General features: G+C 43.9%; 3 protein-coding genes and 1 non-coding gene across 5 annotated transcripts; 3 read left to right on the top strand and 1 right to left on the bottom strand.

Annotated features, from left to right (window-relative positions):
- Positions 1–991: 991 nt before the first annotated feature.
- LOC137893168 (Rieske domain-containing protein) lies at positions 992–2,373 on the bottom strand. The gene is made up of 3 exons (XM_068738614.1): positions 2,293–2,373; positions 2,099–2,133; positions 992–1,965 (listed from the first exon to the last, which is right to left on the bottom strand). The coding sequence occupies exons 1-3, from the start codon at positions 2,309–2,311 to the stop codon at positions 1,675–1,677; spliced, it is 345 nt and encodes a 114-aa protein (XP_068594715.1). The 5' UTR covers positions 2,312–2,373; the 3' UTR covers positions 992–1,674.
- A 2,078-nt stretch (positions 2,374–4,451) lies between these two features.
- LOC137918082 (kinesin-like protein KIF24) lies at positions 4,452–10,902 on the top strand. The gene is given in 14 exon segments (XM_068760828.1): positions 4,452–4,547; positions 4,770–4,900; positions 4,988–5,572; positions 5,705–5,867; positions 6,037–6,134; positions 6,272–6,490; positions 6,698–6,785; positions 7,158–7,279; positions 7,558–7,663; positions 7,755–7,826; positions 7,931–8,040; positions 8,359–9,896; positions 9,987–10,267; positions 10,372–10,902. Coding segments are annotated over 14 exon segments (3,756 nt in total). The 3' UTR covers positions 10,519–10,902.
- Positions 10,903–11,275: 373 nt separating this feature from the next.
- LOC137893383 (ubiquitin-associated protein 2-like) lies at positions 11,276–24,908 on the top strand. Of its 2 annotated transcripts, XM_068738844.1 has the most exons (30): positions 11,276–11,334; positions 12,653–12,790; positions 13,859–13,936; positions 14,045–14,155; positions 14,261–14,420; positions 14,639–14,719; positions 14,992–15,055; positions 15,242–15,318; positions 15,533–15,585; positions 15,805–15,869; positions 16,023–16,245; positions 16,340–16,595; positions 16,697–16,834; positions 17,031–17,167; positions 17,942–18,147; positions 18,356–18,590; positions 18,714–18,753; positions 19,171–19,300; positions 19,482–19,539; positions 19,710–19,923; positions 20,171–20,262; positions 20,445–20,495; positions 20,615–20,693; positions 20,917–21,096; positions 21,323–21,490; positions 22,328–22,429; positions 22,522–22,554; positions 22,824–22,894; positions 23,521–23,712; positions 24,069–24,908. In XM_068738844.1, exons 2-30 carry the CDS (start codon positions 12,695–12,697, stop codon positions 24,162–24,164), a joined length of 3,486 nt encoding a protein of 1,161 aa, XP_068594945.1. In that variant the 5' UTR covers positions 11,276–11,334; positions 12,653–12,694; the 3' UTR covers positions 24,165–24,908. The 2 variants fall into 2 exon arrangements, with proteins under 2 accessions (XP_068594945.1, XP_068594946.1); XM_068738845.1 differs by lacking the exon at positions 22,522–22,554.
- LOC137893413 (small nucleolar RNA SNORD121A) lies at positions 19,336–19,413 on the top strand. Its single transcript, XR_011105453.1, has one exon. It is a non-coding gene; the product is annotated as a small nucleolar RNA SNORD121A (small nucleolar RNA).
- Positions 24,909–25,450: the final 542 nt, after the last annotated feature.

Genomic DNA, 25,450 nt, shown 5'->3' with positions numbered 1-25,450 from the left:
ATGGGCCTGTGATTACTTTTAATTTAAAAAAAAAAGCATTTTGTCTCTTTGTTCTGAAATGATATATTTTGCCAGCTTAAACTATTTTCACTAATGCAACATTTTTATAGCCTGATACCAAAACTTACGTAAATGATGTGAACATTTCTATTTGCTGTGCTGGAATTAAAACTGATAGATTTCATGTCTGTGCTGTTTTTCTATGTAGTAGTGGTGATAATTGTTTAATAAATAGTGCAACTATAACAAATCTGACATTTTGGATAGAAACGTGCTCTTTACTTGTCATGCTCAGTAGTTTCAGAATGGCTTACGTGTTGGTTCCTTTCTTTATATTATTTTATCTTTTCTCTGTATCATTCCTACAAAATAAATAAATAAAAACAATTGAAGAAAAAAGTTGTGTGGCGGCGTGATTTATTGCTGCGGCTCGATGCTCACTCATCGAAGTTGTATCGTTGTTGCACTGTACTTGTACTGTGATGACAATGACAATAAAAGCTTATCTATCTATCTATCTGCATAATTTATCCAGGCCAACAGAGACACCGATGACTTTAATGCTACTCCTGAACTGGAGTGTTTTCCTAAAAGCAATATTCCTGATTTTTTTTTTCATAAATATTTGGAGAGACCACACAGTTCTGCTTGCAGCCCCGATTCGGTCTTGAAAATGTGCAGAATCAGGTTAAGTTCAAAATATAAGACATTTCGATACTTGTATGAGTAAATCCACTTTCCAGTCTCACTGAAATAATGTCCATCACAATAAGAAAAAGTGGCCTATTAAACAGTGTACATACACAAAAACAATACACATCCTCAAGGAACTCATTTCAAAAACAAACAACGCATTTCACAAATATCCTTGTACCTTTTCTTTTTTGCAAACTCATAACAAATGCATCATGTTTTTCTGACGCCAAGCTTCACAAATAAACAAAGAACTCTTTGTGAACACAAAAGAACAAGTCAGAAGTTGGAGGCACGTCAGGGCAGCCAGCCACCGGTGGGTTTTATTGTAGAGGTGCACGTTGCATCATTTAAACATAATCGAATAAGCAATAAGGATGAAGGTCATTTGTATTTAGTGCAAAGACAGATGGTGTGTAATTAAACACACTATAGTAGCGAACTACAGAACTGACTAAACACAATAACAGATGCATGTAATTGTGTTTCCAGCTTCTGAGGTTCCGCACTGATAATATCCATCAATATTTAAATTGACTTATAGCGCCACCTGCTGTTGCTGGAGGGGAACTACTCTGGACATTTGTCACATCTTTAGTCCATCCGTCTCCCACCGCTTATCCGGGGGCATTTTGTATTTGCAGTACACATTATATTTGATAGCCAATCCTAGAACACTTCTAAATCAAGTTGTGCTTGTTTGTAAAGGTTTAGGAGGAAATTCTACACATCCAGCATCTATAGTTCAAATGTCGGAGGTGGATCTTCCACTTCAATCACTCACACATTTAAAAAAATATATATATCGACTTTCCTTCTTTGTCTTAAATGACTCAAAGCGGCTTTCGGGTTCCGGAGCTCACCGATCAACCAATCAAGTACATGTTTGTGTTTTCAAGTGAAAGACAACAAAATATCCCAAATTCTGCTTTTGAGTATTTCTGATGAATATTCAAACGAGCCTAAGGAATCCTTGGGTGTCTATTCCTTGGACCTGGGTCGTGACTGCCTCTTGTATACGAGGGCCCTGTATTCCTCAGTTTGATAGACATCTGATTCGATGGCCTCGCTGGAATTGTTCAGTGTAACATACACATCCCCATTGACCTCGGTGACCTTGTGAATCCTCTGTTTGACACCTTTAGAGCGCCAATATGTTCTGAGAGGTTTGGCTGTCGGATCGTCCACAGCTTGGTAAAGGCCTTCCCCTTCTGCCAGTGTGATCTTGTACTTGTGCCACGGACACACGATGCACAGCAGCCCATTAAACTCCTGATGTGCACACAACATGGCGGTGACTATGTAGTATTTTCAGATACTATAGCTGATATATATTTGTATCTGCTGTATTGCAGTGATACCACTGCTATTTCACAATATTCAGAGAAAATAGTACACAATTTACCTCAATGTCTCCATACTGTAAAGGTCCACCTGCATCTGTTAGTGGAAAATCAAGTGTCATTATTGAGAAACATGATTATGATGATATTATAGAAAATTTCACATTAAAAAAACCCCTCTTAGAATGGAAAACATATTCACTACGGATACCCCGAGGCATTCTATCGACACAAACGATGCAGGAGAAGAGCTTACGGTAGCAGCGCGTGTCCATTGCGTGAAGCTGCCCCTGGTGGTGCAGGACCGCGACATCTCTGCATCCATTCACTAACTTGGTCACACATCCATCCTTTATAATGTCCTCCTTCTTCCCAATGAAGTGGCAGGCAGGGGGAGGTAAGGAGGAAGAGGAGGTGCAGGAAGAACCTTGAGAGGTTTGCTCCTCAGATGACATGTCGATCAATATTTGTAGCAGGCATCCTGGTATAAATATAGTTGAAAAAATGATTAAAGGTGTGATAAATACAGATAATAATATATTTAATCTTCTTGAGGAAGGTCCTGATTTGACACCTACTGCCATGTTGTTGTCCAACTCCTGCTGCTTTTCCCTTTTGTTCTCCAGAAGAGACGTTCCTTGCAGGTTTAAGTCTTTAATCGACATATTTCAGTAACGTTAGTTCTGCTTCAATTCAAAACATAAACGTTATTTCATTTAAATAATCAAACAAACCAACCTGTCGTGTAGCCACTTTATATTTCTAACTGTGAATATCACCTTTAACTCTCGTAGTTTATTTTGGTGACGGGTGTAGTGGCCTGGTAACTAGCAGTTTATGCTAATTTGTCCTCGGAGGAATATTCTTCGACTAACGCGAATATCAACGTACTTTAATCTCGATAAAACAACCCGGTCATTTTAATTATCAGCGTTAATCACATTAGAAAATGCAAACCAAATTCGGCGTTTGAAGAAAGCCATGGACAAGGTTTTCTTGTACATGTCAGTGTATGTTGTGTGTCACGCGTAATGTTGTCCCACTGAAACACGGGCGGAACTAATCGTTCCTCCTTCTTCTTCATGATCATAACATTGCGGTTGGCAAATAGCTTTTAGGTGTAATTAAAACCTCCCAATCCTCTGTGCCGTCTAATTCCTCTGTAATATTACGTTAATATTTGATATCAAGTCGATTCACACATCTTCTTCACCATGAACTTTAAATAATACCTTTTAATGTAAAATAATCTATTGGCGCTGGATATCGCCTCCTTATATTGAACAATGGATATAATATATACTGTGTATTATAAATATATATATTAGTGGGTGTAGTATATTATATTATATCATAATATTTCAGTTTTTTTTTTTTTCTCTTTGATAATTGATAATTATAGGATAGTTTATTACATCGTGACGCCCTTTAGGAAAGAGTCTCAGGAGCTTTTAGTCTAAGACTTTAAATCCTCTGCGGATTATGTCTGTGCTGAATTGAGCGTGATGCGACCGGCTGTCTTCGTGTATTTAGGACGCCTGTTGACATTTGATAGATTTTCTGTCACCTGTTCGTCGAGGAGCGCCTGAACTGGAGTTGCGCTCATTCATCACGGGAAACTAAAGCGCACTCTCCAAACCGTTTTCGTCGTTATGGAGACCTACTTCGTGTACGGAAGTTTGAAGTGAATCTGGTAAGTTTGTTATTTTTCTTCTTGCATTTGAAAATTCTATTTATTTCATTTCATACACAAAAGAAGGGCACAAAACTGGATCGGTTTATTTAATTAATACACAAAAAAGACCTCATGCATTTAAACATGCATTACATTTGCAAGTTCAAGCAACTTATCCTTGCCTTTTCTAAGTAACAAATTCGAGATAAAGGTTTTATACAGCAAGCATTATTAACTAAAAATATTTTTTGTGTGATATTAGAAGAACAAGCTGTGAGGCAGTCATTTCATGCACGTTTTTAAGTAGTCAAGTTCTAATGTTATGTAATCACAAAAACCTCTTAAATCATTTGTCATGCCGACATGATTGGGTTTATGCTAATAAACCCAATCAACAAAATTAAATTTCACTGGTATAAATTACCCACCTTTACATCATTTTGTCTAATAAAGGCTGCCATAAATATGATTTGAACTGCACTGCAGTTGGCCGGAAGCACAACTGTGACTTGCATCTGAACATGTGTTTACTGCAGGAACTCAGGCTCACCCTCAAGGAAAGATGAAGTTATCTACTGGTTGTTAAACACTGCAATGAATGACATGCGCATCATAAGCACACACATGAAGAGCGTCTCGCTCAAGCAGTGTATAGTACGACTTCTGATGCAGTGCAGAAATCGATGCAACAGTTGCTCGCCTGTGTGTGCTATATTTATCATGTTTGCCACATTGCAGAGATGCGTGTCATGATTCCACTCCACTGGCTCCATCCTGAACGAGGCTCAGATTTCAGCATCAGACGGCGTTCTGTGCTTTGCTTGCCACAACAACAAGTGCAGTGTGGTAATAATGAGACAGGAGCCGGCCAGACCATTGACCGTCAGTCTGCGACAGGAAGCACGGAGGGAGTGAAAACGGCACGGGCACATTGTCCATTTTGCAGCGTGGCTTCAAAATGGAGGTGTGATGGCAATACATGTGATTAATCATTGCTGAGATGCAATAATTTATTGCATGTCATTTCTCTGTGTGACTAAATGTCAGGTAAAATAAAGTGACATGTTTGCAACTTGCAGGGTAAGTGGAGTGAAGTGAAGAAAAAACAAAGAAGCATGGAAAAGAACGACGGGAAACTGGGCTTGTATGAGTGTCTGAGAGCGGTTGGGCTGCAGCGTTACTATGCCAGGTAAAGTCACTCAGCCACGGGACACCTGAACTCACCTTCATCTCGCCGTCTCCTCCTCTGACCGCCTGCCTGCTGCTGTACTTTCAGTTTAACCTCAGTGGGTGTTCGTTGTGCAGCACACCTTTCAAAGCTGACCATGGAGGACTATCCTGTCCTGGGAATCGGCTCCATGGAGGACAGAACGCAACTTTTCCAACTGATCCAAGTTGTGAAAACGCTTGACATTCATTCTGAAGACGATGAATACGATGCTGATGGAGGCGAAGAAAGCAGTGGCATGAACTGTGATGGATGTGGAGATGTATATGGTGATGACGATGATGAAGATGAGACGGGTGCCGCCGTGAGTTTTTCTAAAGCATCATGTGTTCGCAGGCTTGATTTCAGTTGTGAAAGCGTGAATCATCATGAGAGGCTATCGTCTCATCCAGTACATAAGGCACACTTATCACCAAAGTGCGCCCTACCCCGTGTACAAAAACACAAACCTGAAGCCGTCATATCAAAGAGGGTTAGCAACAAAGATGGAAGAGGAATGTCTAGGAAGGAAAAACCTGTTAAAGAAATAATCATTCAAGAGGCGTCTGAGCACACAGCTGCAACATCTGCAAAGAGAACAGCCGGCTGTAACCATGGACCAACGCTGAGTTCCACTCCAGCCCCCCGAAAAAGGTTAGTAGCAGTATCTAATGTCCTTTCTGATATTCCGTAGAATTTCTCCAATGCATACACAACCAATTACGATTCAGTACTTTAAATCACAAAGTTTGTGTTTGAATATTGATCTTACGTATTGTGTTACAGGCAACCGGGGGGGCAGCGCATTAATGTATGTGTGAAGAAACGACCTCTGACACGCACCGAGTGCAGGAGAGGGGAGACGGACGTCGTCACAACTCACTGTGGAGAGTGTGTGATTGTCCAAGAAAGTAAAGAGGCTGTGGATCTCACACAGTTCATCCTGCAGGTAGACGGGACGTCCACAGAGGAGACGTTTAATCACGCATCTCTACCGTGGGTAGAGCTTAGCAAACAGACACTTTGTGATGAACAGGGTTTTTTTTTTCCCCTTTTGCATATGGAGAGATTCTACCTGCTTTACTTTACCTACTTGCCTTGCTCTTTCACTCCTGCAGCACAGGTTCTACTTTGACCATGTTTTTGGGGAGGAGAGCTCCAACGAGGAAGTGTATCAAAGAGCAGCGCGTCCTCTGGTGCAGCACATGCTCAATGGGTGAGGTAGCATTCAGAACATGAATGCAAACGGCTGCATTTACGTTGTCTCTTTACCGCGTGCACCAGTCTTTATCAATGTGAACTCTCCAACAGCCAATATTTGTGTGTCGTGTCACGTGTGTGTGTGTTTCACAGAGGCAAAGCCACCTGCTTTGCATATGGCCAGACAGGTGCAGGGAAGACTCACACGATGTTGGGCTCATCTCCGAGAAGGCCGGGGATTTACGCACTAGCCGCCCAGGATATTTTTGCTCACCTCTCCACCACACACTCACACACACCTATGCTGGTGTATGTGAGTTTATTTGAAATCTACTGTGGACAGCTATACGACCTATTGGACCACAGGAAAAGGTGTGTGTGTGTGTGTGTGTGTTTGAATCATGTGTTTTGTAGATATTTCATTTCACATACCACCTGCTTAAATAATTGTCTCCATTTAATTTTTTTAATACCACTTCTGTCTCCAATTATCTACCTTTATCATCATGACTTATATTTTCTGGAGATCTTTTCATTTTTCTTTCCATGTTTTTATTCATGTATTTTTGTCTTGATTAGGCTGTTTGCCAGGGAAGATGGCCAGAAGGTGGTTCACATTGCCGGCCTGCGTGTTGTGAGGGTGGACTCAATCAGCTCACTTCTGGAGGTTTGCCCTGTCTCCTGTCCTTGTGTCCACGTTGTGCTGTCCAGATCCAGATTAGCTCTAAATGATCATGACAATGAAAAAATGAACTATTTATTTAGAAATCACAAGTATTTTGTTTTTGCAAGAAATGAATTCAGTCATATTTGTATTAAGTTGAGCAAGGCAGTAAAAATGCGCGTACATATATACATACAGTACATATATAGAAATGCTGGAACAATGCTCTGTAGCATCTCAGGTCAAAGACTTCAGTGCATGCATCCTCACAGATGCGCCAATAGACTCCACAACTATATTTGAAATAACAAAAAAAAATCAACTAGTATTTCATCGCTCTGATTTGTCTCCCTCTTGCATTTTTTGTTTATAAAGGTGATTTCACAAGGCACAGAGGAACGCACACAGGGGACGAGTGGCGTGAATCCGCGCTCCTCTCGCTCGCATGCCTTGCTTCAGATTCAGCTAGGAGGGACAAACCAGCAGATAGCTGGCAAGTGAGTGAAATGCAGGATTTTATTTTATGGTGGGCAGATAAACAAAAGAAAGCCCCAGAAAAAAAAGCAAATAAACTTAAAAAAACCCACAATACATAGAATTTAATAAAAAAAATACTCTAAGACAGAACAATATATTTAAGTGGTTTATGGTTTGTTCAAAAATCACCATGAGATTTATTGTGAACTAGAACAATATATATCCAATAATACTGATAAAATAAAATAAAAAAACTGCTACAAAAAATGGTGTGTGTGTGTGTGCTGTGTACCTATAGAATGTGGTTCGTGGACTTGGCAGGAAGTGAGAGGGCATCTGATGCTAAAGCACCAGGCATGCAGAGTCGAGTGGAGGGAGCTGAAATCAATCAGAGTCTATTGGCAGTAAGTTACACAACATTGTGATCAAACAGAAGGCAGGTAAACGGATATTTGTGAATGTGTGGGATGTTTCTGCACCTTTTCTATGCCTCAGCTTAAAGAATGCATCCGATCCCTTGACCAAGAGCAACTGCACACACCTTTCAGGCAAAACAAACTCACACAGGTACTGGACTTTTGTGACTGGTTCTGGAAATTGTTCAGAAGTTGTGTATGAATATCACGATATGCTGATCGCTGAACTGCCCCACCGCTTTGTTCATGCTACAGATTTTGAAAGACTCACTCGTCGGAGACTCCATGACATGCATGATCGCCAACATTTCACCTGGACACTGCGCAACTGAACACACACTTAATACGCTAAGATATGCAGATCGGTAAGGCTGCATCCTTCTTTCAGAAACACACAGTTTGGTGAAAATGCAACTTTTATTTTTCCAGAACTAGCCGTTGATAATGATTATTTTATTATTAATTTACCTACCTTATTTTTATTTTGTGTTGATTATAAGACAGACTGGTGGCTTGCAGCCATCTTCATTTCAGACTGTCAAACAAACAATGAAAAAAAACTCCAATGATTCCTTCTGCAGAGTATTTCAAGTTACATAGTAATATATATCACTGAAAAAAAAAAGTGTGGCCTACTTTTCCCCTTATGATGCAGCCCTGGTTATCTTCTTCATGTTTCATAGAGTGAAGGAACTGAGGCGACAGGGGGGACTAAGAGGAGGCAGAAGAAGCAAGACAATGCCCTCACCCAAACATGACCTCTTAAGCAGTGGAGGCAGCAGCACTGGCACCAGAGGAAAAAGCCCCCAGAAAAGGGCAAAGCCAGGCAAGCAAAAGGAGACTTTTAGCCCCTCTGCACCTGCCTTAAGGTTAACCACAGGGGACACGATTCTCTGCTCCACGGCCAATAGCAGAAAATGGGGAAAGGAAACAAAACCAAGACAGAAGAGCGGACTTGAGGAAATCACATCAATCAGAGACTTGTTGGGAACCAGTGACAAGAGGGAGAGGAGGAAGAAAGCAGGTCAGAAGAGCGATAGAAGAAGAGAGACGTATGGAGGGAATGACAGAGCAGGTCATTCAACCTGTGAAGAAAGCGTTGGTGCGAGGGTGGTATTCACACAATCAGCAGAGAAGATGCAGAGGAAATCTGCACTCTCCCACAGGGAAGAAGTGGAAGACAGAAAAGAGAATGAAAGGGAAAAGGAGAGGAAGAGCCATCTGAAATGGTATCACCAGCAGCTACAGCAGTTTGTGCCTTCACCTGCTACTTCATCTCACTGTCCATTCCTTACCTCGGTTTCTTCACCTTTCTCTTCCTTTAGTCACGCCTCTTTCGCTTCTTCTGTCGCTCTATCCTCTGTCCAACCATTTTCCCGCATTTCAGTGCCGTCCTTGACGCATGATGATTTAGAAAAGGCTTCAGATGAGTACAGGGGCCGGGCTGACGACAGGACTGAAGGGAACAATGGGCAATTGTCTTCCTTCCCAAGTGGAGAGATTAATTTACAGCCTGAAACATCCCCGAGACACAATAAAAACACATTTGAGTTCAGCTGTGAAGACTCAGGTGGTATTAGTGAAGATTGGCGGCGATCTTCTGAAGGAACGGAGGCCGGATTTGGTCGTCTGTCTTTTCCGTCTCTGGCAACCGCAGAGACGGAAAAGACAGACGACCATCCTCCTGCTCGGTCGGCCCATCAGCGATCTCCAGCGGAACGCCCCCTCTCCCCAACCTTTAAACACACCAACACATTTAGAACTACAAATAAAGTCAGTGATGTCTCTCCTACTTTCAAAAATGCCAGAGTCACTTCAAACAGCTTGCCTCTCCCATTGGAAAATCCCCAACAGGCAGTGTCATCTGGCAACTTTACGGAGAAGGAGCAGGTGTTTGCTGCTAAGGCCAGTAGGAGAGAATGTGCAAATGCTCGTTCAAACTCGCAACCTCTCAATAATCCCATCACACAGACTGGATGTGAAACCCTTACCATATTCTGTAAAAATCCAGATTGCATTCAGCTACACAACCACACAGAAGCCAAAAACAAAACAGCTGCTTTAGCTCAAGGAGAGACTTCTGCAGATGATCTCAGCGACATCATGGACCCCCTCAATATCGCCTTGCTTGAAGTGAACCAGCCGGTTGCAACAGCCTCATTCCTCCAAAGGGAACACAGCCACTCCCCACTCCCTTACACAGACAAACACTGTGGATTAGGTAAGCGTGACCTTTGTATGTGTGTACAAACAAGTGCTGGAAAAAAAAGACAATACAAGTATATGAATTTTTTCTTTCAATCTTTTCCAGATTTGATGAATCCTCCAATTCCTGAAGCAATGCTGGTCACTATCGAGAGCCAAAAGAGCAACCAGGAACCGAAAACCACACCAGCTATTGAAGCTATGGACAGCAAAGCCCCTGCATCCCCGCATAAATCCTCTGCATCGGCGTCCATAGACATTTGTGCCATGCATTCCAGCTCATCCAACTGTAGATGGCATATTGTCCTGTCCCACTGGGAGCAGCTTGAAGAGATGGAAACTTTATGTGATCAAGTGGGAAGACTTCTATACCAGCAACCTGACATGGTCAGAATAACCCAACAATACATTTGTTACCTTCTTCATTTTTTTACTTTTTAAACTGATTATTTATATATATATATCTACTTACTCTGTCTCTATCTTAACAGGCATTTGATGAATACGTCTATAAGCTGTTGGAGATCATGGAGAGAAAGGCTCGTTGTGTCCACAGGATGATAGCTCAACTGCAACCACATCTTAAGACCAGTCATTCTAACCAAGCACACAATCAAGGGAGGGATAATCATGATTGAGCACGATTAAGCACATTTTTTATTTTTATGTCAAGCCCATATTTCCATATTTTAATCATTAAATAGCATTTATGCCAATGAGTTCACTAAATATAATATGGCTCAATATTAGTGTCTTATTTTTTTAGATTTGATATTAGTTTTACACGTTCATTGAAAATTGAACAAATCTATCGTGCTGCTTGTGCCAGGTGCAGTGTGTGTGTGTGTGTGATCAGATGAAAAAACTTTGCAATGTTTCAAAATTACCTTAATATATTAATTTCTTTGAATAGTTCATGTACAAGTTAATTTCAAAATATAGAGGGTTTACTGTGAAAAATGTGATATCATTGATGTCTTTTAAAAACTATTTATTATCTACAGTACTTTATGTTTTTATTTTGAAGCAACAATAAAAAAGCTCTTTTATTGATTGTCTTTATATTTTCTCGTGCATTTCCTTTTAATTTTGGCACTCCTGTGATTCACTTGAAGCACTTGTTGAGTTTCAGTTCAGCTGGTGGGCTATTACGTCATCATCTAAGCGCAGACTACCAAATGCGCTCGCAGACATGGAAGAGGCGCGCCCCATCACATTTAAATCTGATCTCAGTTCAGATACTGAATTTGCTTTCACAAGAACTCGAAACAGAAACAGAACCGACCCGCGAGGAGCTGCTCCCAGACCGAACCGCGCATGTCAGGGCTCGGCGCGGAACCACCTGACCCGCTCGGTGACTTTTGGTTGGCTTCGCGGCGACTTCACAACGTGAACGACGGCGCGGTGGGTCACGTGACAGCATCTGCTGCTGGCTGAGCGACGCGTGTTAGCAGGTAAAAGGCAATACAAAGATTCTTTGTGGGAGTTTTCTTTTCTTTCTTTTTTTAAAATAAATGCCGTTTACCAGCACATGGGTATTAGTCTATGTATTCTTTAATTATTTTAAAGAAAATCCATCTGCGGATTCAGAGAAACCTGTTATCCTCTTCGTTCGCTGGCAAGCTAGCTAGTTAGCAAGCTAGTTAGCCAGCATTGTATGCGGACAGGCCGACACACCGGGAATGTTAGCCTGCTGCTTGGTAGCTGTCGTAGTACACCATAAAAGGCCACGCGTTTTCGGCAGATGTTTTTCTCTTATTGTGTAGTGGGCAGCGACAGCTTTCAGCGTCATCGTAACGATGTGCTTTTTCGTGTTAGCTATATAACTATACTCTTAATTCAAATCGGCCTTTGGCGATACGCGAAGCTACTTATTTCACGCTAGCTCGGTTCACACAAAAGAACACATCTATCGTATCTTCCGACTTCATATTTGTTTTATTTTGTTTTATTTATTTTTTTTGTCCTCCGAAATATGCGCATCACATTTGCAAGTAGTAAACTACTTTTTTGATTAGTCTGCGTGCGCTACAAACACTCGGGTTACATTTTGCACTTCAACGTTTGCGCCTCGCGCGGAACAAAGACAAATGGTTAGCTCCAGGCTAACGGTAGCCTGGAGCTAGCTTGTGCGAGCTAGCGAGCTAACGCTACTGCGAATGTTAGCCACTGCGGCTCGTATTTCCGTCGAGCTTCTTTTAACTTTCTAAATACGAATACGATCAAGTCGTCGCTTGGCTTAAAAGCGGACGTCTAAAAAACCCAGCGAGTGTAGTAACCGACATTCAGGTAACATTAACTAGTTAATGGCTGGCGTGTCTTTTGACGTTTGTTTCGGTCAACATTGTCATGTTATCTGACTATCGTGATCTCACTCCTTGTGCGCTCGCGTGGTTTATCAACTGGCAGCATAAAAACAACAGTCCGTCGCTGAATGTAATTTAATCTCTGATTTCCTTGCATACCGTTTGGCCTGTCTTAAAAGCCAAAGAATCTCTTTGGTTACTGTTGTGATTAAAGGTGTTACGGGGCCGCTCGGTTGCCCTTGAATGCGTTCATACTCGTGTTTTTTGTGCCAGACTAAGGGTTGTAAATTGACACCTGAACATTCCCCTTTTGACAGGCTAAATTTAAATGGGGATGCTGGGGTGGGGGGTCTACAGATGGGATTAGAGTCTTAAATGGCGTACTTGAGTCACAGGCTGCTCGGACGCAGTGTGATGAGCATATATTCATGCTGGTTGACACTTCTGCTTTCTTTCCTCTCCCCAGATTTTTCTATTTTGTACATACATTGTTTTGTATATACTGTATATGATGACATCAGTGGTTAACAATCAGGCCCGGGGGGCCCGAGACAGAACTCACCCCACAACCACGCAAACGACACAGCCGCAGAAACAGATACAGGTGTGGTTCCACCATCTTACTGGGTTCCAGCAGTGAATGGTCCTGGATAATTATTATGTAGTTTATTTTCATACAATGAGATACGTTTTCTTAAAATTAATGAGAGTTTTAGATCTGTGTTTCAACAAGTCTTAAGGGGGGGGGGGGCTGGGAGTCATATACTTGACAACCAAATCTACTTTGAAATCCTATGGTGGGGGGGGGGGGGGGGGGTAAAATATTGAAATGTGAACTCTTGATTTTTCCATTTACCTGCTCATGATAAGTTTCTGACAATTGGGAAATTATCCACACCGAGATGACTGACAGGCCCTCCTACTGGTCTGAGCCTCTCTCCCCCCCCTGCACAAGCATGGAAAGCCTGTTTAGCTTGGTAGGACGTGGAGTAGATGAGAAAAGAAATCACCTGCCTGGTGGAAAGGCATTTGTTCATAAAACAGAACCTGCCGCTAATGTACAACTGACTGTAATAAGCCTGAGAACAATTACCTTTGCCATGTTCGTTCTTGTTACCTGTTGACTTGTGAAAATGCACTATTTTATGTAGAATGTTTTTTATTTTTTTATTTTTTTAGATTGACAATTTTAAATTGAAAGTCAAAAAGCTGCTGCATTTGGGCATTTTTTCTTCTTGCGCTATAAGAAAGAAAAGCTAAAACTCAGGACACCTTGGTGGTTTGGGTTGATTTGTTAGTTTGCCCTGTAGATAGTTATTATATTAACTACCTCAAACCTTGTGATTCCCTTTTATTTGTAAAAGAAAAATACTGCTCTGCCCTTTATTTTTGGTGAGAGGCTCAAAGCAGGTCTGCAGTGTAGCCCGTTGCACAAGTTTTGTTGTTTTCAATAAAATAAGATTGGAACATTGAAGATTTAAAAAAAAAATCAAGTCAGAATCGGCAGGTCAGACTTTCTAAAGATCGGTGTTTGGCCATTGCTGCACCCCTGCAAATAAATAAAATATAGTGTCTCGCAGCTAGAAGTGTTGGAATATAAATATAAGACTAGCTTTTTTATTTATTTTTAAATATGTTCCTCTCTTCTTACTAAAATCTGTTTGTTCATCAGCCAACAGCAGAACAGATTCGTTTAGCCCAAGTGATCTATGACAAAAATGATGCGGACTTTGAGGACAAAGTCAAACAGGTAATGTATATGAGCACACAATCAGACTTTCTGAGTGAGCAGCACATTTGCTCGTTCTCGGACGTTTGCCGTTGTCACGCTTCTTTTTTTTTTTTTGAACACTTGCAGCTAATTGAGGTAACCGGAAAGACTCAAGATGAATGCGTGGTAGCCCTGCATGACTGCAACGAAGATGTTAACAGAGCCATCAATTTCCTGCTGGAGAGCACCTCTGACACAGTGAGTCTGCGTTCCTTGTTTAGGCCCCAAAATGCCATGAACCGAGATAAATCAGTCACTTTTTACGTGTATTTTAATGTCGGCCTTTTTGTCACCCTTTCTCAGAACTCCTGGGAGACTGTGGGGAAGAAGCGCGGCCTTGGAAAAGAAGGTGGACCCTCAGAGATCAAGGAGAGCAAGGAGAAGAAAGGAGTAGAGAGGGAGGCCAGTCGTGGACGTGGGGGGTCCAATAGAAGGGGCAGGGGCATCAGCCGAGGGCGTGAAGGTAAGAATGGGATCAAATACATGTTTCATGTTTCAAGGATTAAAAGTAGACTCAAAATGCGGACTGTTTAATGTCATTAAATGTTGATCAAAATATTTTTTATTGTGTGCATTTGTTAAATTCTGCCGGTTAACTATAAATTAGCTTTACTAATACTGAAGGGTATTTCTCAAAGTTCTCAATTCATTAAAATCTTTCCTCCCCTTGTTGTATTCCAGGCCGGTTGGAGGAGAATGGGTTTGATGTGATTCCAGGAGAAAGAGGGGGAGACCGTGGGCGAGGCAGAGGGCGAGGCAGAGGTGAGGCATGCGCAAGCATTGTGGATTAGGAGAGGAACATATGTTTCTATGTTACCCCTTTTGGAGCCAAATGGAGAGTATTGGCAAGTAGTGTTGAATAGAATAACGGCAATACTGCGTAGTGGAAATGTGACTTTAGACGCGTGTAAGTCCTGTTCCGCACAAGTACAAACCGTTGAGCGCTGACTAACGTCAATTACGGAAAATATCAAAAGTTGAGGCTCAGAAGGAGCCAATCAGCAGAGTCATCTGGCCGTTTCGTGTGTCCCCAGGGGCAGTAGGCCGTGGGAGAGGAAGAGCAGCTGCTGGTAACAAGTTCTCCTCCCAGGGAATGGGGTAAGAGCATTTAAGTGTAAATCTTAACCTTCACATAGGAGGGTAGAGCTGATGGTTAGCAGATGTTATCATTTATGGAAAAACAAAGTTCCTGTATCTCCTCCAATTTACATTAGCTGTCAGTGTCAACAACAATCAAGATTGTTTTGTTAGTTAAACGTTTACTCTTTCCGCTGCGTCTTTCAGCACCTTCAATCCTGCTGATTACGCAGCTCACGCTGCAGCTCGTACCGAGACATGGGACGGGGATGCTGAGGAAGCAGGTAAGGAGAGCAACAGGAGATGCTGCAAGGTTTCATGTTGATGCCATTCGTGTTTTTGCTAGAGGATGTTTTAAATTTATGCACAAATCGTAGAATCCGGGAGAAGTTTAGAGTACCGATTTAAGCCTCATTAGAAAAATAAATCTCAATATTGAATTCAGGAGCTTAATGAGGAGTTTAAGTTAAATCTAAAGTCTTCATTTTTATTTTGAAGGCACATGGACAGGCCAACTGGAAGACTGGGCTTCAGAAGACTGGAATGAGGATGTAAGGCAGCCAGCCCTTATTTAATTTGCTTTAAATCTGCACTTACCTTCCTCATGGTTAGGATTATTGACTGCTGTCATCGAATACTATTGGTAAAAGGGCAGCCATCGTATTTGCTGTAATAATAATTGTGGCTCAGCATGTACATTTATATTAATCTGATAATGATGCCTTCCATCCTGGATACATGATTGATGTACTCCTTTCCTTTTTTCACAGTTGTCTGAGACCAAAGTATTTACTGCCTCTTGTGCTCCAGCAAACCACATCACACCTGGACACAAGTAAGCCCCTCCGTACTAAGCAGCATAAACACTGTGGGGAGCAATCTTCATTTTGACAGTGATAATAATTTAAGTTATGCATTTATCTTCTCCTTGTGCTTTCCCCCACACGTCCATTCTCCCAATCGGCTCTCATCTCGTCCTTGTCCTTAGTGTGGACCTGGTTAGCCTGCTGCCTAAGGCTGTAGGCTGTCCTGGGGACTCTGACTTAGTGGCGATAGTCGACGGCCCCTCAGCCGAGGATTTGGGCCAAAGCCTGGTGTTTACCAATTCCCACCACAATGGACGCACTGCAACGCACAGCTACGCACACGCCACGGCCAACAGCTATGCCCATGCTGCCTCTGGCGGTACCACCTACGCACACGCTGCACTGGTACAAACAGCACGCGCTTGCGTGCGTCGTCGTGTGACTGCACATTGATGGTTGGTACGAGCGTATTCTTGTCTTCTGTCTCTTGTCGCTCCAGTCTTCGGTTCTGGGTTCTGGGTTTGGCTCCCTGAACGCGCCTAAGCCGACGCCTGCCTCTGATATGAGGACACCAGAACAACTCGGCGGGCCGCGGCTTGGTCAGAGAGCCAGTCAGACGTTGCCCACCGGCAGCAGTAGTGTTTCCAAAGATGCTGGGCCGCCTCCAGCGCAGAACCCTTCTGCTTCTGCCTCCTCTCCCCCGGTAGACTTCAAGGCTCAGAGAGTGGAGAATGGCCTTGTTGCCGCCCAACACAGTGAGTTTATTTCAAACTTAAAATAAAGTCCAACGCAAATGTCTGTATTGCAATAGTTCTTTAACTATTGTGCACATAATGAGAATCTCCTTTCTCTTCAGTGGAAATGAAGCTTCAGCCAGAACCATCAATGGTGCTCAGCCAGCTGGCTCAGAGGCAACAAGCGTCCACCATCCTTCCCGCCACAGAGCCGCTTGGGCTGCCTCACCTGCATGCTCCACAGGTCCCCACGCCACCAGGTATGAGTGCAGAACATTGCCGTGCGATGCCACTAAAAGGCATCAATTTCCCAGCAGCACTAGGTCTTGTGATTGTAACCCACTAGCCTAGCAACAAGAGCAACATTTCTATGCGTGGACCACGTTTAAATGTTGGTGGGGGCAGTGAAGTAATGGCTGCAACAATGAAATCCAAGGCACGTTTTGCCCCCTTCAGGTCACGACTCCTCCGTCCTGACTGTTAGAGACGGAGCTCCTCCAGGTTTGAAGCTGGCGGCCATGGAGCCGCCAATCACTGATGTCCCTCAGCGGCAGCTAAAGACACAACGACGCCGAGTACCTCCTCCCTCAAAGGTACGCTGTCTCATAGCTTAGCTTTTGCAAACACTCAAATGTAATAAACTTCATGCTAAAATTAAAATGGCGCAGTATTATTTAAAAATCAGGTAGAAACTAAAGTTCTACTCTGTAATCTCTCAAGTCGTCACTCTCGAGTTTAACGTGACAAACCGGCTAGCTCAGACATGGGCAAACCCAGGCCCGGGGGCCATATGCGGCCCGTTGGTCTTTTTAATGCGGCCCGCAAAACTTATCCAAATTATATCATTAAATAAAATTGGATTATAATTTAACCTCATTCAGTCGACCTTTTCCCTGTAATGCTGCCTGTCAAAGGCCAAATCCTTTAATGCAATAGCTTTCATGTGTCATTTATATTAGTTCACACAAATACTCCATCCATCTGTTCTTGGTCCGGCCCCTCTGTCAAATTTTAGAACCTATTGTGGCCCGCGAGTCAAAAAGTTTGCCCACCCCTGGGCTAGCTTGACTAGCAGAGTGATGCAGATAGGCTGCATAGAATCATTTCTGCAAGTTGCAAACTCATCCCCTGACTTTGCTCTTCGCAATCAAGCCGTCCAGTTATTGCATATTCATTATCAGTATATTGATCTCTCGTACGTGTTTGTAAGGGATAGATGATCAGGTCTGATGTGACGCTGTTCCCCAGTCTTTGGAATAGTTTGTCCAATGACAGAGGCAACAATCACATACCGGTAATGAAACTGATAAAATAATCCGATCAAAGTAAATGAACCAGTTTGACTTCTTGTCCGTCTGTCTACCCAGATCCCTTCATCCGCAGTGGAGATGCCCGGCTCAGCAGATGTATCCGGGCTGAATTTCCAGTTTGGCGCTCTAGACTTTGGGTCTGAGACTGGCGGCGGGGCAGTGGACATGGTGCAGGCCCCAGCTCCCCCTCCCATGTCTGTCCCTGCAGCTGGTTCCACACAACAGCCCCAAAGCAGCATGTTCTCCAAGCCAGGATCTGTGAGGTGGGTGTGAGAGAAACGGCTTTCTGTGGAAACTGCATTTCAATTCACAAATGTGTAGAAATGTCTTTCCTACACGAAATCTCGGCTATTATTATTATTTTTTAAAGCACTAGGTATTTCTGAGATGCTGGTGATAAGAGAACATGGCCTTCATTTTAGCACGGTCACAGCTACAAATGCCTCTTCCGTATGGTTATCCTGTCAACAGCGAACACAAGAGCGGCTTGCCCTCAGCCGTGTCAGATCCCAGCTTCCCGTCCCCATCTCTCGGCTTACCCAGTGCCACACCCTCCCCCTCGCTGGGTCTCCCAAGCGCAGCCGCTCCACCCTCATCCGCAGCTCCAACGGCAGCCAGCCGTGTGGAGAGCGGTGGCCCGAGGTCCATGCCACCTCATCTGGGCTTCACTCAGAGCAAAGATGTGCCTTCAGCTGCGACGCTCACGGTGAGATGAACTCTTCCTCATTCCGCGGGGACGCGACTGAGAAAGTGTAGACGGCTGCCGATGCCGCCGTTATTGATAGCCCAGTTTCTGACTCTGACCTTTGTTAATATTTTCTTGTCCTAGAATGGCTACAGTGGAATGAAGACGCAAAGCACACAAGAGGGTAAGTGAACTGCTTCGTCAGTTAAATAGACGTCCCGGTATGCCTTGAATGGCCAGTAGAAGGCAATATAACAATCGATAAAGTCGACCGACAGGAATGGGGAAAAAGCCATTCCGGAAATGTTGAATGAGTTCGTGGAGGTTTCTTGCCACCGAGCGATGATGCATCCTCAGCTCTTGCATTGACTCTCGTGTGGTTTTCCTCGCTGCTGTAACAAAATATAAATGCATAAACTCCTGCAGTAACAAAACTATTTAGAAATGCTGGGTGTTTGTCCTATCGCTTGGTCAGTATGCAAGGTACCCGGTTTGCCGATGTAAGAGCAAAAATATGATGCAGATCTGGCTGACTGCCAGGCTTGTGGTGCAATAATGGATGTTCTGCATCATTTTCGTTTTCTTTGTCGCTTTCAACAAGCTCCATCATCGACATCTAGAACAGTGAAAACCGAGTCTCCTGTCATGACGAGTGACGGTGGCCCCGTCCATCACGTCCCTTCGCCTGCGGTTACCCCTTCCCACTCCACGTCCATCCCCTCGCTCAGCAGGTAGGGTTGAGTTTTTGTTTGTTGTCCCTTTGTAGTGTCTGGAGATAATGATGTTTACAAGCACATATCTTAATCCTTTATGTGGAAACATTTTTGCCCTGAATCTCCCGTCCTCCTGGATGAAGCGCGTTTGTTGTTTAAATTTAAGCGGGCTAACGGAGCGTTTTCACTGTCGTCTTAGTCATGTGACCAGTACTCTCTCATCTGGATCAGTCCTCACCGCGAGCTCCTCCCTGGCTGTAAGTGTGCAGTTTCTCACTTTCTCTCCCTTTCGTTACTTGTGCAGCGATTCGTTTGTTCGACTCAGTGGAACGTAACGTTTTCGGCATGCCGTCCGTGCCTCTGACCTGTGGAGCGCGAGTTGCGTCCTTCCTCACGCAGCTCCTCTGCTCTTGTATCCTCCCGTCAGATTAGTAACGAGGAGAGTAGCAACATCCACGCCTTTTCCTCGTCGATGTCCAGCCATGCCGTCAACCCCAGTCCCTCTGCTCCCTTGGCCGTCAGCAACTTGACCACCAATGGACTGCACCCCCCTGGAGCACCGGGACTAACGCCTAATGGCGCAAACGTCACACCCTCGGCTGCAGGCAACCGCACTGCGCCCCTGCTTAGCGCCACCTCTGGTAGGTTAATGATGCCGAGCCAGGGGGGATCTTTTGACCGTGGAGCTACAAGAAAACGTTAACTGCAAACGCATTTTACTTCATTGCCCACATTTATTTTTTGTTTGCATTACTAAATGCTCTTGTGACGCTCTACTGACGTTTTGCAAAGCTAGATGGCTTTATTTACATTTTGAACTATTAACTGGGTTATTGTCACTTCCTTTATGTCTGACTAACCCTTGTTTATCTTCCACCCCCCCACCAGGTAAAGCCCCTCCCAACTTGGCCCAAGGAGTGCCACCTCTCCTGGCCAACCAGTACATCATGGGTCCCGGTGGTTTGCTCCCTGCTTACCCGGTAACTACGCTGCGCTCATCTCCTTTTGGTTTCGAGACGTTTTAGTAAACCTGCCCCTCCTGCTTATCGGGGGCCAATCAAACCTGAGGTCTGGATTACAGCCAGCGAGCTTTAGTAGAGACAACAACCACCATGGTAGTCGATTATCACCACTTCTTCCTTTAATTTTCCTCTCTTAACAGCAGATCTACGGATATGAGGACTTGCAAATGCTGCAATCTCGACTTCCAATGGTGAGTTTCTTGTACCGGTAATTGTTAATTCTGTCATTCACCAAATTTCTAAAGTAGTTGATGAAAATCATGAGGACTGTGCTTAAAGCCTTAATAATGGTTATTCTTATTTTTCACAGGATTATTATGGTGTAACGTTTCCTGGTACTGCAGCTGCTATTCCTGGAAGAGATGTACTTGCCAATAATCCGTATTCTGGTATGTCAAGTCACTGTCTACACGGTGTTTTCCGATCCTTTATCAAGATAGGACATTGACTCACCAGTCAGAAATATTCCAGTTTAATTGTTATTCATATTACCAGTCAAATGTTGTCCCTACCTTTAACTGTGTTGTCTACGGTAAAGCACTTTGTTTTTCTGTATCTCTACCCTGAAAGTAATTTTGAATTTCTTGCTTAAACTTTCCTTTTGTTTTTCAGGTGAGGCAACAAAGTTTGGAAGGAATGACGCCTCGTCTCCAGCTCCCCCAACCAGTTTGTCTACAGCCGGGGTGCAGTCTCAGGCCCAGCAGGCAGGAACACAGGGACAGAGCCAGGGTCAGCAAGCACAGAACCAGGCCTTCCTCAACGCCCCTCTGCCCCCTGGCTATGGATACACTGGTAAGGAAAAAGCTAAATTGTGTTTAATGATAAGGATGTTGCTCAAGGAATTTCCATTCATGTTAACTCCTAAGGCTGTTGGATACTATTGTCAGTTTGACTTCTTGCAGTCTATTGAAATATCCGTCATGAATGTGATGCCAAAGAGCATTTTGTATTTATGCTGCTGAGAACCAGCACTGCGCAAACATTAAATGCATTATATTTCAAGCTCACTATCTCGCAGGGCTTCCGTACTACGCTGGCATGCCTGGAGTTCCCTCAGCCTTCCAGTATGGAACTGTGTTTGTCCCTCCTGCTTCAGCCAAGCAACCGGCAATGGGCCTGGCCAACCCCTCCAGCCAGTACCACCAACAGCATCAGCCCAGCTACGGACAGCATGCGTACGGTGCAGGTAATGGAGTGACCTTCTCACTGGTTTGATTGACAGTGCAGTGCAACACTGTTTGGAAATCGTGTGCAAGTAGTCGTTGACATTACAACGAAACCCCCGGAACCGATTGAGGTCGTAATTCGGCCCATGTTAAGTTACCGTAAGTATGTTATGCTGCGTCATGAGACGGTAAATATCAGAGTAGGAAGAGAGCATTTCCTCTCGGGAGACTTCGTGGGCGAGACCACAGAAACTGTTTGCTCGCTATCCGGTATGTCGTAAAAACACAAAAACATCAGACCCAGTGCGGTGGTAGAGTCGAACGGTCGCAGAGGTCGTAAGTCGACGACCCCCCCCTGTACTGATGCATTTCTTGTGGGGGTCATATCCAACCTGTGCATGTTTGTCTGTTTGAACTATGGCAGCACAGGATTATCTCTGTTTCAGCAACTTGGAAAAGGGAAGTTTAGCAAGTCATTACAATTCCGAGGATTGTGGGGCATGACTGGTTGTGATATGTAGACCTGGGGGGGGGGGGGGGGGGCAGAGACATCGCTCAAGTCTTTATGTGTACACCAAATTCTGCATGTGCGTGTGGAATTGGGTCTGTGGGTGTTTTATGCTTGTGCTGCATGCATAGCCCGACCCCCCCCCCCCCCCTCCCCCCGCTGAAGTTGGAGGCAGCCCATTGTGGACACAGCTTCTATTCTAGCCAGGTTACCTTACTGCCTCTCTCTCCCTTGCCCCCCCTCTTCTCGCTCTTCCCTTTTTGCTCTTCTTTCTTCTCCCTTCTTTCTCTTCCTTCCACTCCCTCCCGCTCGCTCTGTCTCCTCTCAACTCCTCCTCCTCCTCCTTCAGCCTTTGATGACCTGTCTCAAGCCCATGGGGAGTACAGTAAGGGAGGGTACGGAGGCTCGGCCCACTCGCAGGCCAAGTCAGCAGGCAGCGGCCCGGGGAAAGGTACACACACAGCATGTGCGCGCACTGTGACAAACACACACAAAGTTAGTGGCCTATTCCCTGTGAGACAACAGAATTACTCACAATTGCAGATGATTCTGCAGTGAAGAGTGTTCAGGAGACAGGTGTGTATTTGCACGTGTGTGACTGTACTTTGATGTGCACATAAATGGATTCATGCAAAGGGATGCAAAAAAGAACCAGGCCTCTGCACCTCCTTACTTGTAATGCTGCTTTCCTATTGGCTGGCCCCCCTCTAACTGTGGAAATAAAAATTCAGTGCTTTCTACATCTAACGGTGAATTTACTCGGTTCTTCTATCGTTCTATTTAATCTTTCCCCTCTTAAATTCCAATCTTGTATCGCTTTCTCTCCCCTTCTCTGCTCTTTGCAGCACCGGGATTGTCGGGCTCAGGTACCGGTGGAGTTCCTGACATGGGAGGCTCGATCTACAGTAAAACTCAGGTAAAATGACCTTTTCCTGCGTTTTGATGAAATTTCCCCATTTTTATCAAATTTTTATCATTTTTATGAAAATCTGTGCACGACAACAGCCCAAAATTCAGCCTTGAGCGTGGAGCATTTAAATGAACTTCTGACGGTGTTGGTGCAATTACTCGGTGCCAGAGGAGAGAAACAAGTTCTGCAATGCAGGTTTCAAAGATCATTCATGCTCCACACACAAGAAAAAGGATACTGACGGAGCCCTTCAGCCATAATTTAAATTCATTTTGTCCACAATCCCTGAAAACGTTTTGGATAGGGGTTGAAAGAAGTGGCGGGAGTGTAGCCGTAATTCAAGCAACATGCGATAAATGTCTCTGGACACGATGAAGACATTTTGCCTTAGAAGAAACTGCTCAGCCCAGATGTTGGGGTGTCTTTACTGGCCTCATAGACCATGCAGGTCTTTGCTGCTTGTTGTTATACTCGGTCAGTTATCACAGCATCCCCTACTCTTGTTTTTGAAACTCTTCGCTACCCTCCTGTGGATATATAGTGTAACATCAGTTAAATGCATCTCTACATTCTTGTGTTTGATCAGTATGACTAGCAGTTTTAATTTCTTGCCTTGTCTCTTATCTCTTCAGTCATTTGACAAGCAAGGCTTCCACACGGGGACACCGCCCCCCTTCAGCCTGCCTTCAGCACTGGGTGGGACAGGGCCTCTCAACCCCGGGGGCGCCCCCGGATACGCCCCTGCTCCGTTCCTGCACATCTTGCCTCCGCACCAACAGCCCCACTCGCAGCTGCTGCATCATCATCTCACACAGGATGCACAGGTAAACTCGGGAATGTTTGTAAATCTGTGTAATAACCTCTTCTTTGGTAGCATTGGGGACGGCAGGTCGACTCAAACTGAACCTACGCTGTTAGACGGCGCCTTCGTTTCTGTCTTCGGTTCGAATCTCTGAAAATTTGTTCGACTTCCGAGGCGTTTTAAACTACGTTTGTTTGGTCGACTACCGATTCTTTCCAGAACCGCGGTTCCACTGCAGTTAAAAATCGGAGTCAAGCTTAATCTTCATTGACATTATTCCAATGAATTTCTTTTTTTCTTTATTTGTAAGGTTCAAACACATGTTCCTGGCGGTCCGTTAGTCTTAAACATGGATGACTCAATGTGTTTCTCTTGCAGGGCGGCCCTGGGCAGCGCAGCCAGTCCAACAGCATGCAGCAGAAGACCCAAGGCAGCAAGTCCAGCTACGGCAGCTCCCCCTACTGGGCCAACTAAGGAATAACCCCCACTTCCACCTCTCCCAAAAGGCTGTGTGTGTGAGCGTGCACGTGTGTGTGTGTAAACCTAAAACAAAGATCCGCTACTGTCACAATATCACATTGAGCATCCTTGGGCTTTCTGCACCCCCCCCTCCTCCTCTACAAGTCCTCATTTAAGTCTTTTGGGTTCTCTCTTCCCCCTTTTCAGAATTAGTTGTACATGTAAGATATTTATGTATGTATTTATATATAAATATATATATACTGTATATGTAATAGTAGAACATAAAATGTGGTTGCATTTTATTTTTGAAGGACTTGTTTACTTTTTTTTTTTCAAAACTGCAGGAAAAGATGTTACAATTAATTCAGATGAGAAACTGGTTATGATGGTGATTGTGAGAGGGCGAGCGGAGAAAGAGAAATGATCTAAAACTTCCTGTAAAAACAAAAAGGAACGGGAGAGAGCTATAGCACTGATTTGCATATGAGGACATTTGAGATGGGGCTGGGGTTTATAATAACTAACTGCAACTGTTTTCTTTTCTTTCTTTTTTATACATACCTTCCTGGGTGACCAGGCTCGTTCCCCATCAGACTTATTTTGTAGCTTCCTGTCTTTCCTCTCCCTCTGGAGGGCTTCCTCTACTTGTCGACAGCTTCTGTTTAAAGGCAGAAATGCCCGTCTAAATTTTATATTTTAATTTAATTTTAACCCTAATTTCCCAAGAAATAAAAGTTTTGAGCAGTTGGAACTCTTCACTGTGCTTCTGTATTTCTTTCTTAGGTATCCACGTTTTTGGATATTTAATATTTACCTGAGTTTAATAATTATTTTGTGTTTGTATGTATGCAAGCCCAGTGCTGCTCCTGCAACTAGCAAAGCTATTAATGTTGCAGTAGTTTCAGAGGAGCCGTCTCGCCTGCACCACCTCGTGCAGGAATGTGAAGTCTCACTGGATTAGGCTTTAGTTTAATGTGAGAACAGAGCTCATCCCATGTTAACGTATTGCATGGTGTTCAATAAGGAAATAAAGTTATAGACAAGCATGTTCAAGATAAAGGCTAAGACCATCTCCGAGCAGCTTGATGTTCCTGCAGATGCACATTTTCACAGGAATGTAGCCAACCTATCTGGATGTGGCTGCAGGAGGAAAATTAATGACCAATTGAGAAGGATATTATAAAGGGTAACCGAAATGAACATCCCCCCCAAAGAAATTAAAGGTGATCTCCAAGGTCAATGTACATTGTCAGATTGCGTCGTCCACTGTTTGAGCCAAAGTGGGCTTCGTGGGAGAC

This window comes from Brachionichthys hirsutus, chromosome 4 (genome assembly GCF_040956055.1).
Source record: "Brachionichthys hirsutus isolate HB-005 chromosome 4, CSIRO-AGI_Bhir_v1, whole genome shotgun sequence".
NCBI lineage: Eukaryota > Metazoa > Chordata > Actinopteri > Lophiiformes > Brachionichthyidae > Brachionichthys > Brachionichthys hirsutus.
Note: the sequence above shows the minus strand (reverse complement) of the source record. Positions and strands in the feature narration are given on the sequence as shown.

What these genes read in the sequence shown, in the direction of transcription:
- LOC137893168 (XM_068738614.1), bottom strand. An exon ending in TACAGTATGGAGACATTGAG is followed by an intron (nt 1,966 to 2,098) that starts GTAAATTGTGTA and finishes TGTGCACATCAG; the next exon opens with GAGTTTAATGGGCTGCTGTG.
- LOC137893383 (XM_068738844.1), top strand. Translation starts at nt 12,695, where the DNA reads ATGATGACATCAGTGGTTAACAATCAGGCCCGGGGGGCCCGAGACAGA. An exon ending in GACGCAAAGCACACAAGAGG is followed by an intron (nt 18,754 to 19,170) that starts GTAAGTGAACTG and finishes GCTTTCAACAAG; the next exon opens with CTCCATCATCGACATCTAGA. An exon ending in TGCCAATAATCCGTATTCTG is followed by an intron (nt 20,694 to 20,916) that starts GTATGTCAAGTC and finishes TTTGTTTTTCAG; the next exon opens with GTGAGGCAACAAAGTTTGGA.